The 15,158-nt window shown below is 36.8% G+C and overlaps 4 protein-coding genes and 3 non-coding genes across 7 annotated transcripts; 2 read left to right on the plus strand and 5 right to left on the minus strand.

Annotated features, from left to right (window-relative positions):
- Nucleotides 1-424: 424 nt before the first annotated feature.
- SPAR_Jtrna15W lies at nt 425-530 on the minus strand. Its single transcript has one exon. It is a non-coding gene; the product is annotated as a tRNA-Trp (tRNA).
- Nucleotides 531-1,454: 924 nt separating this feature from the next.
- NOP9 (RNA-binding RNA processing protein NOP9) lies at nt 1,455-3,455 on the minus strand (the record flags this gene model as incomplete). Its single annotated transcript, XM_033911371.1, has 1 exon — nt 1,455-3,455. The coding sequence occupies one exon, from the start codon at nt 3,453-3,455 to the stop codon at nt 1,455-1,457; it is 2,001 nt and encodes a 666-aa protein (XP_033767262.1).
- A 391-nt stretch (nt 3,456-3,846) lies between these two features.
- On the minus strand, nt 3,847-5,553 carry CCT8 (chaperonin-containing T-complex subunit CCT8; the record flags this gene model as incomplete). Its single annotated transcript, XM_033911372.1, has 1 exon — nt 3,847-5,553. The coding sequence occupies one exon, from the start codon at nt 5,551-5,553 to the stop codon at nt 3,847-3,849; it is 1,707 nt and encodes a 568-aa protein (XP_033767263.1).
- Nucleotides 5,554-6,691: 1,138 nt separating this feature from the next.
- Nucleotides 6,692-6,764, plus strand: SPAR_Jtrna16M. Its single transcript has one exon. It is a non-coding gene; the product is annotated as a tRNA-Met (tRNA).
- Nucleotides 6,765-6,944: 180 nt separating this feature from the next.
- Nucleotides 6,945-7,916, minus strand: CTK2 (Ctk2p; the record flags this gene model as incomplete). Its single annotated transcript, XM_033911373.1, has 1 exon — nt 6,945-7,916. One exon carries the CDS (start codon nt 7,914-7,916, stop codon nt 6,945-6,947), a length of 972 nt encoding a protein of 323 aa, XP_033767264.1.
- A 304-nt stretch (nt 7,917-8,220) lies between these two features.
- Nucleotides 8,221-8,304, minus strand: SPAR_Jtrna17L. Its single transcript has one exon. It is a non-coding gene; the product is annotated as a tRNA-Leu (tRNA).
- A 612-nt stretch (nt 8,305-8,916) lies between these two features.
- Nucleotides 8,917-15,027, plus strand: CYR1 (adenylate cyclase; the record flags this gene model as incomplete). The annotated part of the gene is made up of 1 exon (XM_033911374.1): nt 8,917-15,027. The coding sequence occupies one exon, from the start codon at nt 8,917-8,919 to the stop codon at nt 15,025-15,027; it is 6,111 nt and encodes a 2,036-aa protein (XP_033767265.1).
- Nucleotides 15,028-15,158: the final 131 nt, after the last annotated feature.

The following is a 15,158-nucleotide window of genomic DNA, read 5'->3' on the forward strand; positions in this document are numbered from 1 at the left end:
TACAATTTACTAATTAGTGTCAGTGTCGGAATCCTGTCATTAGCCAAAAAATATACAAATTGCGTCCGATACTCTAAACTAAGAGATGTGCAAGTTGGAACACAAATAACCCTCGGTATAAAACTACTCCGTTGCAAGAACGTTTGACATGTTAATTTGTCTGTGAAATTTTATGGTTCAAAAAAAGGCGAAATTGTGTGTTATTTTATTTATTCCAAAAAGCACAAAGCATACATTGGCGTCCACAATTTTATTAAATGCGCACCCTTAATTCTTCTAGAAAGTTTCTATCTAATTTCGAATCTGTTAACAACAGGAAGAGAAGAGGACGAAATTGTGGCGCTTATGTTGGCGGCTAAGAATAGACAGTAACGACCTAAATCACTATAAACGATTTGTATAATGGAACGACAAAAAAATAAATTGAAACGGACAGGAATTGAACCTGCAACCCTTCGATTGCAATCTTATTCCGTGGAATTTCCAAGATTTAATTGGAGTCGAAAGCTCTACCATTGAGCCACCGCTTCAACTTTTGTTGGAAATTAATGTAAGAAATTTAGCTATACTGTATTATAAAATCAAGTTTTACTCTTACCTTTGATACCATATCATTGTTGAAATGTGTTGAAGTGAAATTCTAATATCATCTATTTAGTGGTATATTATCACATGCGTGTAAGAGGATGGCATAAAGATTGAGAAACAGTCATCCAATCTAATGGAGGTTGAACTTCTAGTATATTCTGTATACCTAATATTATAGCCTTTAGTAACAATGGAATCCCAACAATTATCTAATTATTCACCCAATTCTCAATTATCGAGTAGAGCATAAGTAGATGATAAAATTTATGAGATTATTGGAATGAGAATCAACCATCCTTCTGGGAATGGGTAAATATCGAAATAATTGGTGGAATTCCATTTTTGGCTGAGACAATATTCTTACTTCTAGTAATACTACCTTTATCAACCAATGGAAACTCCAACATTTGTCCGTAAATACAAAAAAACCTCAGTATTTACTTAAGGGATAAACGCACCAATTTTTCCAATTTTTTTCATACGTATTGTTTTGAACGTGGGATTGTAGCACTAGAATAAATATCAAAAATATAACAGTTTTATCATAGGATTCCATAATTTATGAACATCTCTGTAGTTTTTGTACTAGTTTCTATTCTAGTATTATTTATTTGTTAACAACAACCTCCTTTTTTCCTCCTTCTATGATTAAACTCCCAAAGCCGAAAAGAATTAACTGAAAAGTAAACTAAACATGAAATATACCGCCGACTCACTCATACAATGTCGTAACTTCTAAAAACTCCGAATCTTAAAAGGTGTTCATGTTGTACTTAATAAAATTTGAACAAAGGTTCTTTAGTGGAAAAAAATTTACAACATAGGTCTATATTTTACATTAGTTCAGTAATAGTACTTTATTTATTTTATCTATAGTGTTTTTGCTTTTTGAAGGTGCTCCCTTCCTTTGAATTATCTCTTTCTCTTGAGCGCTTTTCAAGCTTTGGTTGTAGCGGTTTTGAATTTGGAAAGATTTCAAATTCTTGCTCCTTGATTATTTTTTTCCAATCCCACATTTTCCTAACATAAAGTTCCAGTCTCCAATTCTTCCATACTTGCCTACCATAAATACTATTCTTCACCTTCTCAGTTTCTAAAACTAATGCTCTAGCAATACGCTCCTTATATAATGTCAATTTTGCCGTAAATTCCCATAATTTGTCCATTATATGGGAACCATACGCGTTGCAAGACAGATTTACAGACTCTTTAGATAGTATGTTCAATAGCAACTTTCTCTTAATTATATCCACCCTGGTAGTTTGTAGTACGTGCTCAACGACATGCGAAAATACTCCATGGTAACACATTTGTATTAATCTTTCCTCAGGCAGGGCCAACATGCTGTCAATGGTAATATTTAAAAACTTGTCATCGTAGTCAATTAATTGTTCCAGGAAAATTGATCGTCTTCTTTCATCTGCTGTTGGCCAGTCATCCCTGGTGTTACCCAAAGTCGATGAACTCAACGACAAACAACTTTCCAAAATATTCTTCGCATCGGACTTTTCTGGATAGTATTTTTGTATTAATTGAGCAATGACATCATCTCTTAAGTAACACCCTTGTTTATTGCTTGCGTTGATAATAGCAGTACCAAAATCCATATTGGAGTTCAAGAGCATGCTTAATTCAGGAACTACTGCATCCAATATTTGTTTCACATCCTTCTCCTTCAAATGCTCTAACAACGCACGCACTACAAAGGCACCTGTAGTATCCCTTTTTGCTAGTTTCACAATACGGTCCTTCATATATAAACGATATAGCCTTTCAACATATTTTAGTCTGGCAGTCGCAATCACATTTTCTAAGAAATGAGATCCGACAGGATCCGACAGTAAATATTCTAGGAATGATTCCTCCTTAGAGTCCCTCTCATCTGCTGTATTGAAAACCAATCTCCAAAAGGAACGGTCCCTATCAAAAATACCCTCCACTTGAATAATTAGTTGAATCACAGGGGAGGCCACTTTATCTACACTGTATTCTCTAAATTTAGTGATGGTAGACTGAGAAATATCAGAACGCGATTCGGCACCGTTAGTAAATCCTTTGTATAAAGTAGTTATTATATCACGAAGTTCAGATTTAAAGGATTCCGGTGTTTGATAAACTTTATTGAAATCGTCGTTATCTTTAATATCGATCATTTTTCTTGCAATTTTTGACTTTTTGGAACGTAACGTAGAGTTAGTTTTGGTTGAATTGGGTAGGGTTTTGGAAGCCAAAATTAGTATTAGCAGTCTCAAAACATGCGATGCATATTGATGATTCACCATAGTTTTCAAGTGCGGTTTTAGCTCATTCAGCATAAAAAGAAACATGTTTTCCATTGTCACATAAGGTCCCTCTTTTTCATCGTTATCAAAGCTTGGTGTTAAAAGTTCTCTTTCTACCAATGCAGCACTTCTAACAAATAAAGTCTCTAAAACATGGGAAGCATATTTATGACATGACAATCCAAAGAAAGCACCATTGAAAGCTTGGAAAATGCCTTTTAGCTGAGTTTCATCACACTCCAAAATAATACGTTCCATTAATTTCGAAGTTATTTGGGAAGTAACCAATTTCAATTCTTTACCTTTTGCTTCCTCAATGATGCTTGTAACAAATTGAAACTTTTCCTCAGGTGCTTCGAAAGCATCTAGTTGCAAGGTCGATTCGGCTTGCTTGAAATACTCCAGTTCTTCTCTGTCTAACACACCGAAAAACATTTGTGGCTGATTCTCTTTATCTTCTGATTCATCATTATAAGTAGGCTCTTTTTGCTGGATGTGCAACTTCGTAGAATTTGAGCTGGGCTCAAATTCGTCCTTTTTCTGTTTCTCTTGGTGTCTTCTGCCTCTTGTCTTACTCTTTCCCATAATAGTTTTAATTTGATTTTTTCGTGGAAGTTTTAACGTGCTTGAACAATTTCAATGGTGTCGTTTATCACTGCTCATCTAATATAATTCTCTTTGTAGAACTATAGATGGACATGAAAATTCTCGCTAACGGAAAAAAATTGAAAAAAAAAAAAAAAAGAAGTCTTACAATCGTGGAACAAATTTAGAGGCCAAGAGTTCGTTGCTCAGTTCTCGGTTAATGTATACAGTACATCTGCATTATCAAAATTCAAACATTATATATATTTTTACTAATATACAGGTACACATGATACAGCCTTGCAAGTTTAAAAACTTGATTGTAATCTATGACATTATATTTTGTCGTTTGCAAGTGCATCTATTTTGTAAGTTTAAAGATGCAAACAAATCAGTCTTCCTGGTCCCAGTTACCTGGTCTTGGACCTTGAGGAGCTCTTGGACCACCAGCCTTCTTTGCCATGATAATTTGGTCAATGGAAAGCACAGTAGTGGCAGCCTCCGTAGCGACGTTGATAGCAAATTTTTTCGTTGCAAGCATGTCATAAATACTTTCCTCCCTGATATCCTTTACACCTTCATCGGATTCACCATCAATATCCACACCCTTATATAAGTGGTCTGTCTTAACTGCACCAGGTTCGGTAACGTTATGTGCAGCGTATAAGTTTGGTAGTACTTCATTAACGTCAAGACCAGCGGTCTCCGCTAGGGTACGAGGGACCACTTCAAAAGCCACGGCAAACTGTTTTATAGCCAACTGTAGTAATCCAGGTGTTCGTTCACCATACTTGGTTATCCTAGAAATCAATTCAATTTCGGTAGCACCTGCACCAGGCAACAACTTACCACCTGATGGCTTCATTAGTCCCTTAACCGCTGCAACACCATCATCAATGGCTCTTTCAATATCATCCAAATTATTTTGTGTGGCACCTCTTAAAATAATAGTAGATGTTCTTGAAATTTCACCTTGCTCTTGTTTGAACACAGTTACTCTATCACCACCTATCTCCATTGTCTTAACAGTTTCTACTAAACCTAATTCTTCGGGAGTTGGCGCACCTAATCTAGGCAATGGAGTAGCCCCGCAAACGCGACATAGTCTTCTTAATTCGAATTTACTTGGCACTTTCAGAACTAGTATACCATATCTATTCAAATAATGTAATGCCAATTCACCAACACCAGCACCTGCAACAATACATTCTACACCCATGTCGGCAATCTCTTTCATCATGGCATCTATTTGCTTTTCTTCGCCCTTAGAAAAATCCAACATTTCCTGTGCGTTATGTAATAGAACAGTACCTTTCGTTTCAGTATTAGCTATGTCCAGCGGGCAAGTGAAAACCGCGACTTTATGCTTTTCATGTTCGGATAATGATTTTACATGACCTTCAGGCTCACGATTGAAAACCATCCCCTTGATAACGGTGGAATTGGAGAGTGATCCACCCATAATCTTTACTACCCTGATGGAATCAACATTAAAGTAGGGGATTTCTCCAGCTTTTTGAGAAGCTGGTAGAACATGAGATACAGCTTCAGAAACAAGTTCACTTAATATATCTTCTGATCCGTACTTTTTGGAGGAAATGACTGGTTTAATCATTTTCAAAAGTTCATTTTTGTCATTCTTGTCGGTAATTTCACCAACAACCATTTCATCTAGTTCTTTCAAAGTAAATTTTCTTGCCATATTGTAACCTTGAATAATCTCAACGGCGGATAAGCCCATTGAAATCAGTTTTTCTGACACATTCAATAATTCGCCAGCTAAAATCATAACTAAATTCGTACCATCTCCCATATCGATCTTCTGTTGTTCGGTCGCCATTACGAGGACCTTCACTGCGGGATGGACAATATCTAGTTCTCTTAGCATAGTGGCTGCGTCATTGGTGATAATGATTTTACCAAGGTGGTTAACAATGATCTTGTTTCTACCACACGGTCCCATTGAAGTCAAACACATTTGATGCAATTCGCGAATGGCCGCAATTGATTTATTAATTTGCCCATCGGCGTTGGAGTAACTGTTATAGCCTTGTTTGAACAATCCCGCGTTAGGATTTTGTGGTAATCTTAGTGACATGCTTAATTGATAATCTTATTACCCTTCAGTTTCAAGTTAACCTTGTCAGCGTCTGCAGAGTGAGAACATCATCAAGCTATACTATTATTTTCTTCACTTTTTTTTGCCACTAGCAGAGGTAATGAACATTTTCAAATATGCCGTTGATAATGATAAAAGCTTCGTCAAATTGCTCTATATAAGTAAGCCATTCAGACAGCAAGTGTGCTCTCAACTATTTAATTATCCAAGTGTGGGCCCTCTTGCTAATAAAACAATATAAATCATGTCAATAAAGCTGTAGTATTTATTAAGAACAAAAGCAGATCTCCTTATACCATAAAAGAGAGGAATATAAAAAAGTATGCCCTAATCTAACAATTTTTCGGTAAAATACTGCAAGTCTAATATAACGGCTCATATTCTTGTATCCAAAGAATTTCAAGTTGACCATTCAATTAATAGATCTTCGACTTTCCCTTGCATTGCTGTCTGAACGGCTCGTATACATTAGTATATGGATATAAACATTTAGATTGTTACAACAGTAATTGTGTCAACGTTGATAAACTTTTTATTCCAACTACCGTTTTGGCTTTCTAAAGGCTCTCTGTTCGATAAAGAAAAACAATGGGCTAAAAGACGGTGAAAAAATTGCTAGTATCGACGTGAACGCCAGTAAACATTTGAATATGTTGATAAATAGTAATTAGTATTTGTTGGAATGTGATTCTAATATATCTTCTTTTAGCTAATATTCATGTTACTAGTATATTATCACATGCAGTGTAAGAAGATAACATAAATATTGAGAAACAGTCATCAAATTTAGTGGAGCTGAGACGCAAGGATTGATAATGTAATAGGATAATGAATGACAACGTATAAAAGGAAAGAAGACAAAGTATTATTATCATGTAGAACTATTGATTGCCTTTTGTGGATCCCTATATCCCCGAGGAGAACTTCTAATATACTCTGTATACCTCATATTATAACCTTTAGCAACAATGGAATCCCAATTGTCCGATTATTTACCCAATTCTCAGACACCTGTTTCAACAGAATACTATTCAAATGATAATTGCAAAAAACGTTTTTCTCTTGAATTATATCCCACTTATATTTTTATATTTGACAAAAAATTATGCCTTTGTGTGCTTCAGTAGCTCAGTAGGAAGAGCGTCAGTCTCATAATCTGAAGGTCGAGAGTTCGAACCTCCCCTGGAGCATTTATTTTTATTATTAGAATAAATATTTGATAATAATAATAATACAATTATTTAAATAGTATATAATTTTCAAACCAAAAAGCTTAACGTTTATGTTATAAAAATAAAAAGAAGGTACTTAGCAATCGCTTAAAAAAAGTTTTTTCATAATGATTTTATTTAAAATTATAGTAGGTCTTTCTATGCGTGTTTGGTAGAGTTGACTATGCTGGACTCGCCATTAAGTAGGTCCAATGAAAGCACGTATCTTCTTTCTTGAACATTATTATCCCTAGTAATAGTGAGAAAAGAATCGGCATTCAACAGGTGGTCAGCTATTTGCGGTAAGCCGGATTCTGGTCCTGCATTTTTTTTCAGTTCCATAAACCTTTCAACACCAACCGGCAGTATACCCGCCGGTAAATGACGTTGTAAATCACACATGTCGAATGAATTGATATAAAAATTCACTATATCAAAATAAGCTTCATTTACGGATTTTTCATCTGTTTCAAATAACGAATATCTTTTACTTGACCAGTTCTTGTTATCTAGTAATTCATACGCTATTTTCAAAATTGCCAATGCTATGGAATGTTGGGGTATGACTAAGATGGTTTCTAGTTTCAGAGCATCATAAGCAATTATCCAAGCCAGATTGCATAGCTTATAGTCAAAAGATAGTTCCCTACCAATTTTTATAACATATTCATCAATATGAACGTGATTGTTAACTCTATAATCGAATGAGCACGACTCTAGTATTCGAAGTTCTATTTGAAATACCCTTTTTTTGAAATTTTCCAAAATCTCCGTATTAATTTTGACCACATTCCTTAATCGTAAGGATAAAGTACATATATCGTTAGTTTTTTTAATTGTCTCAACTTCTTTGCAACCCAAAGTTAGGCAGCTTGTCGCTACAGTGTAGCAAACCTCAGTTTCGAAGCGATTGAAAAGGTGATATCTCTGATAAAAATATACTGCAGTCTCTAAAGTCTTCCGCGGAAATTTCAACTGAACGCACAAATCACTTAGAAACTTGAACACAGCTAGTTTCTTCTGGTTGTAATTTCGATAGTCCGATATTGTGTTCTTTTGAGCTCTTTGAATTTGCCTTTTAGACAGAAAGGGTCTCGAAAAAAAAAGCTGTGTTTCAAAAGTGTTAGGCATATCACAATATGTGATCTTATAGTCGAACTGACTCTGTATCTCCTCTGGCTCCGTACATATCTATGTTTATATAAGTCGGCTTCCAAGAAATAAAGTATTTGTTTAGATTTTTGATCATCGCGGATTTTGGCAATCCAATAAAGAAGACATTACCCGCCACAAAATTATTCTTCTTCAGGTTGAACCGAAGCATACCATTTTGGCTAGGTGGCATGGCAAAGTCTTTAAGCACTGTACATAAGGTGGATGGATGATCTTATAGGTCCTCCAATCCGCAACAAAAAGATAAAAAGACAAAAATTAGTGAAGGATGCGAGGTTCGAACTCGCGCGGACAACCGTCCAACAGATCTTAAGTCTGCCGCCTTAGACCACTCGGCCAACCCTCCGTTTTACTTGAAATCAATAAAAAATGGATTTTGAGTAAACTATAGAGTTTTAAAGAAAGTAATATGTACCTTATTCTCCTAAAAGATGCTAAATCAGCCCAGTATTCTTAGGCTTAATAGCCTTATGAATGTCGGGAAGAAAAAAAATGTGCATTTGCCTGTTCCAGTCCTAAACAACCATAAAGGAAAGCCAAAATGTCTTATTTAGAGTCAACTGCTCTTCTTTTCCATGCACAATTGTACTGTTGATCACGGGTAGTCTTTGTTTCGAGCAGGCATAGCAGTGAGAATTGGAGCCTTTGTATTTTATCCTCTGACCCACCTGAACGTTCAATTATAACCTTATTTTTTTCACTTCCTTTTTCTAAATTTTTTTTTTTCTGTATTTTAAAAGGAAAGCAGGGGGGACTTACCATAAGAAAAAGCGATTCTAAAAAAAAGTGTATTTTCTTTCAGAGTGAAGTGAAGTAGCTAGAAAGTACAGTAACAGAGGAGAGAAAGCATAAGGAGACTCTTGCTGCAGTTCAAAAGCAAAAGTTGTATTCCTTTACTATTGTCGCTAAGCATTGCGAAACGAGTAAAACAACAGCAAAGGGAAACCCTTAGGTCGAAATGTCATCAAAACCTCATACCGGTTTGGAAACTTCTGGCCCCCAGGGACAGCAAGAACAAGAACAACAGACGGAGCAGAGCTCACCCACGGAAGCACATGATAGAGGCGTTCATGATGAGGTACCAAAAATCAAGAAGCATAACGAACAAAATAGTGGGCACAAATCAAGGAGGAATAGTGCATATAGTTATTATAGCCCACGATCGCTTTCCATGACCAAAAGCAGGGAGAATAGTACTCCGAATGGCATGGATGATGTGAATATTCCGAACGTAGAACATCCAAGACCCACAGAACCGAAAATGAAAAGGGGTCCGTATCTGCTGAAGAAAACATTAAGTAGTCTTTCGATGACTAGCGCGAGTAGTAATCATGATGATAATAAAGACCACGGTTACGCTTTGAATTCTTCCAAGACGCACAACTATCCGTCTACTCATAGCCATCATGACGCTCATCATGATCATCATCATGTTCAGTTTTTTCCTAATAGGAAGCAATCATTTGCAGAAAGCTTATTCAAAAGGTTTTCAGGGTCAAACAATCATGACGGCAATAAGTCAGGAAAGGAGAATAAAGTTGCTAACCTATCCCTTTCGACAGTGAACCCCGCACCTGCTAATAGGAAACCTTCTAAAGATTCTACTCTATCTAACCACTTGGCGGATAATGTGCCGAACGCTCTACGAAGGAAGGTGTCCTCATTAGTTCGTGGGTCTTCTGTCCATGATATAAATAGTAGTGTTGCAGATAAACAAGCCAGACCAAAGGTTGTTGCACAATCAGAAAATACATTACATTCGTCCGATGTCCCCAATAGCAAACGCTCACACAGAAAAAGTTTTTTGCTAGGTTCTACGTCATCTTCAAGCAGTAGAAGAGGTTCGAACGTTAGCTCAATGACTAATAGTGACAGTGCAAGTATGGCGACGTCGGGTAGCCATGTTCTCCATCATAACGTATCTAATGTTTCTCCAACTACTAAAAGCAAAGACAGCGTTAACAGTGAATCCGCCGATCACACTAATAATAATAAATCCGAAAAAGTGGCCTCAGGGCATAATGACAACATTCCGGAAAATCCTAGTTCTGAAAACAAACGCGAAGCCCTAGTGCCTACTATAGAAAAACCCGTTGCATATAAACCATCCCTTTTCAGGTTAGATACAAACCTTGAGGACGTCACTGATATTACAAAGACAGTACCTCCCACAGCTGTCAATTCTACACTAAATTCTACACACGGTACCGAGACTGCCTCACCTAAGACGGTGATTATGCCTGAGGGCCCAAGGAAATCAGTGTCGATGGCTGATCTCTCCGTTGCTGCTGCTGCCGCACCTAATAGCGAATTTACATCAACTTCGGATGATAGATCACAATGGGTAGCACCTCAGAGCTGGGATGTGGAAACCAAAAGGAAAAAAACAAAACCTAAAGGGAGATCGAAATCAAGAAGAGCAAGTATAGATGCTGATGAACTTGACCCCATGTCACCGGAACCATTGTCAAAAAAAGACTCTCATTATCGTAAGAGTCGTCATCACCGTCGCCATCGCGATCGAAAGGATAATGAGTCGCTGGTCACTGGGGGCGACAGTAATTCAAGCTTTGTTGATGTATGTAAGGAAAACATTCCAAATGAAGGCAAGACTGCGGTTGATTCTAAATCTGTAAACCGCCTCAGAAGTAATTTGGCTATGAGTCCCCCAAGTATACGATATGCTCCATCGAATTTAGACGGAGACTACGACACGTCATCGACTTCCTCATCTTTACCATCCTCATCAATTAGTTCAGGAGATACATCTTCTTGCAGCGATTCCTCTTCATACACTAATGCGTATACGGAAGCTAACGGAGATCAGGATACAAAAGCACCGATCTTGAATAAAACGAAATCATACACCAAGAAATTTACATCTTCTTCAGTAAATATGAATTCACCAGATGGTGCTCAGAGTTCTGGATTATTACTACAAGATGAGAAGGACGACGAAGTCGAGTGTCAACTGGAACATTACTATAAAGACTTTAGTGATTTAGATCCAAAGAGGCACTATGCAATTCGTATTTTCAATACCGACGACACTTTTACAACCCTGTCATGTACTCCAGCAACTACCGTTGAAGAGATAATTCCTGCGCTAAAAAGAAAATTCAACATTACAGCGCAGGGGAATTTTCAAATTTCTTTGAAAGTAGGAAAGCTGTCGAAAATTTTGAGACCAACTTCAAAACCAATTTTAATTGAAAGAAAGCTTTTACTTTTGAACGGTTATCGAAAATCAGACCCGCTGCATATTATGGGTATAGAAGATCTGAGTTTCGTTTTCAAATTTCTCTTTCATCCTGTCACACCTTCTCACTTTACACCTGAACAAGAACAAAGAATAATGAGAAGTGAATTTGTTCATGTAGATTTAAGGAATATGGATTTGACTACACCTCCCATCATTTTTTACCAGCATACATCGGAAATAGAGAGTTTAGACGTATCTAATAATGCGAACATATTCTTACCTCTGGAGTTCATTGAAAGCTCAATAAAACTATTAAGTTTGAGAATGGTTAACATCAGAGCATCTAAATTTCCTTCTAATATCACCGAGGCGTATAAACTAGTATCATTGGAATTACAGAGAAATTTCATAAGGAAAGTTCCGAACTCAATCATGAAACTGGGTAATTTAACGATATTAAACCTTCAATGTAATGAGCTTGAAAGCCTACCAGCTGGGTTTGTTGAACTGAAAAATCTGCAATTATTAGATTTGTCTTCAAACAAGTTCATGCACTACCCAGAAGTCATTAACCACTGCACCAATCTTTTACAAATAGACTTATCGTATAATAAAATTCAAAGCTTACCACCGTCTTGTAAGCGGCTAGTAAAACTTGCGAAGATGAACCTTTCTCATAACAAATTGAATTTTATAGGCGATTTATCGGAAATGACAAGTTTGAGAACGTTGAACTTGAGATATAACAGAATATCATCAATTAAGACCAATGCATCTAATTTGCAGAACCTTTTTTTAACAGATAATAGAATTTCCAACTTCGAGGATACTTTGCCGAAACTAAGAGCCCTTGAAATTCAAGAGAATCCAATCACTTCTATATCCTTTAAGGATTTTTATCCCAAGAACATGACAAGTTTGACGTTGAACAAGGCACAGTTGTCGAGTATTCCTGGAGAATTACTCACCAAACTATCTTTTCTTGAGAAACTTGAACTAAATCAGAATAATTTAACTAGACTGCCACAGGAGATATCCAAGTTGACTAAACTAGTTTTCCTTTCCGTAGCGAGAAACAAACTAGAGTATATCCCGCCTGAGTTATCTCAGCTAAAAAGTTTAAGGACATTAGACCTACATTCCAACAACATAAGAGATTTTGTCGATGGTATGGAAAACCTCGAACTAACGTCATTGAATATTTCATCGAATGCGTTCGGTAATTCCAGTTTAGAAAACTCATTTTACCATAATATGTCATACGGGTCAAAGTTATCTAAAAGCCTGATGTTTTTTATTGCTGCAGACAATCAATTTGATGATGCTATGTGGCCACTTTTTAACTGCTTTGTCAATCTGAAAGTGTTAAATCTTTCTTACAACAATTTCTCAGATATATCGCACATGAAACTTGAAAGCATTACCGAATTATACCTCTCCGGTAATAAGCTTACGACATTATCAGGTGATACAGTATTAAAGTGGAGCTCTTTAAAGACCTTAATGTTGAATAGTAACCAAATGTTATCTTTGCCTGCCGAATTATCGAACCTGTCACAGCTAAGCGTATTTGATGTTGGAGCTAATCAATTAAAGTATAACATATCAAACTATCATTATGATTGGAACTGGAGGAATAATAAAGAACTAAAATACTTGAATTTTTCAGGTAATCGAAGATTTGAAATAAAGTCGTTTATAAGTCACGATATTGATGCTGACTTGTCAGATCTGACTGTATTACCTCAATTAAAGGTACTGGGTTTAATGGACGTAACTTTAAATACTACTAAAGTACCGGATGAAAATGTTAATTTCCGTTTAAGAACGACTGCATCGATAATAAATGGGATGCGCTATGGTGTTGCTGATACGTTGGGTCAAAGAGACTATGTATCATCCCGTGATGTTACTTTTGAAAGATTTCGTGGGAACGACGACGAGTGCTTACTATGCCTTCATGACAGTAAAAACCAAAATGCTGATTACGGCCATAATATATCAAGAATTGTTAGAGATATCTATGACAAAATACTAATCAGACAACTCGAAAGGTACGGAGACGATACGGATGACAATATAAAAACCGCACTTCGTTTCAGTTTTTTGCAACTGAATAAGGAGATCAATGGGATGCTAAATTCCGTTGATAATGGTGCTGACGTTGCCAATCTTTCGTATGCAGATTTGCTAAGTGGTGCTTGCTCTACTGTGATATATATCAGGGAAAAAAAACTTTTCGCTGCAAATCTAGGTGACTGTATGGCAATTCTATCAAAAAACAATGGTGACTACCAAACACTAACCAAACAACATCTCCCAACAAAGAGAGAAGAATACGAGAGGATCAGAATATCTGGTGGATATGTCAACAATGGAAAATTAGATGGTGTTGTAGATGTATCTAGAGCAGTCGGATTTTTTGATTTGCTTCCTCACATTCATGCCTCTCCCGATATTTCTGTCGTAACTTTAACGAAAGCAGACGAGATGCTTATTGTAGCAACGCATAAATTATGGGAATACATGGACGTAGATACAGTTTGTGATATCGCACGTGAAAATAGTACCGATCCGCTGCGTGCCGCAGCTGAGTTGAAGGATCATGCCATGGCTTATGGCTGTACAGAGAATATTACGATTCTGTGCCTTGCTCTTTACGAAAACGTCCAGCAACAAAATCGGTTCACTCTGAATAAAAATTCTTTGATGACTAGGAGAAGTACTTTCGAAGATACTACATTAAGAAGACTTCAACCTGAGATTTCCCCGCCAACAGGTAACTTAGCAATGGTTTTCACTGATATTAAAAGTTCAACTTTTTTGTGGGAGCTATTCCCTAACGCAATGAGGACCGCAATAAAAACTCACAATGATATCATGCGTCGTCAACTACGGATTTACGGTGGTTACGAGGTAAAGACAGAGGGTGACGCCTTTATGGTGGCATTTCCTACACCAACTAGTGGCCTGACATGGTGTCTAAGTGTCCAATTAAAGCTTTTGGATGCACAATGGCCGGAAGAGATTACCTCAGTTCAAGACGGCTGCCAAGTTACAGATAGAAATGGTAACATTATTTATCAAGGCCTATCAGTTAGGATGGGTATTCATTGGGGTTGCCCAGTTCCAGAGCTTGATTTAGTGACTCAAAGAATGGACTATTTGGGGCCGATGGTCAATAAGGCAGCGAGGGTTCAAGGTGTCGCTGACGGTGGCCAGATTGCAATGAGTAGTGATTTTTATTCCGAATTCAACAAGATAATGAAATATCATGAACGAGTAGTGAAAGGCAAAGAATCGCTCAAGGAAGTTTATGGTGAGGAAATTATTGGAGAGGTTCTTGAAAGGGAAATTGCAATGCTTGAAAGCATTGGTTGGGCATTTTTTGACTTTGGTGAGCATAAGCTGAAGGGACTTGAAACCAAAGAACTTGTCACTATTGCATATCCTAAGATTCTTGCTTCCAGACACGAGTTTGCATCTGAAGATGAACAGTCAAAACTAATCAATGAAACCATGTTATTTCGCTTGAGAGTTATTTCAAATAGACTAGAATCTATAATGTCAGCTTTAAGCGGTGGCTTTATTGAACTAGATTCTCGAACAGAGGGAAGTTATATTAAATTTAACCCTAAGGTAGAAAATGGTATTATGCAATCGATTTCAGAGAAGGATGCGCTGTTATTTTTTGATCATGTAATTACTAGGATCGAATCCAGTGTGGTACTGTTACACCTACGGCAGCAGAGGTCTTCAGGACTGGAAATTTGCAGAAATGATAAAACATCTGCTCAAAGCAACATTTTCAATGTTGTTGACGAGCTTCTAGAAATAACTAAGAACCTAAAGGATTTATCCCCTTGAAACATGTTCGTAAATTATATACTACTCCGTAACTCATTTCAATATTCACGCGTAAAGGAGCCTGAGCTTACTAGATCCAATTACATAATGCAAGTATGGTAGAAATATTCAAAAATCCAAGTACCAAAACT

This window comes from Saccharomyces paradoxus, chromosome X, assembly GCF_002079055.1.
Source record: "Saccharomyces paradoxus chromosome X, complete sequence".
Lineage (NCBI taxonomy): Eukaryota > Fungi > Ascomycota > Saccharomycetes > Saccharomycetales > Saccharomycetaceae > Saccharomyces > Saccharomyces paradoxus.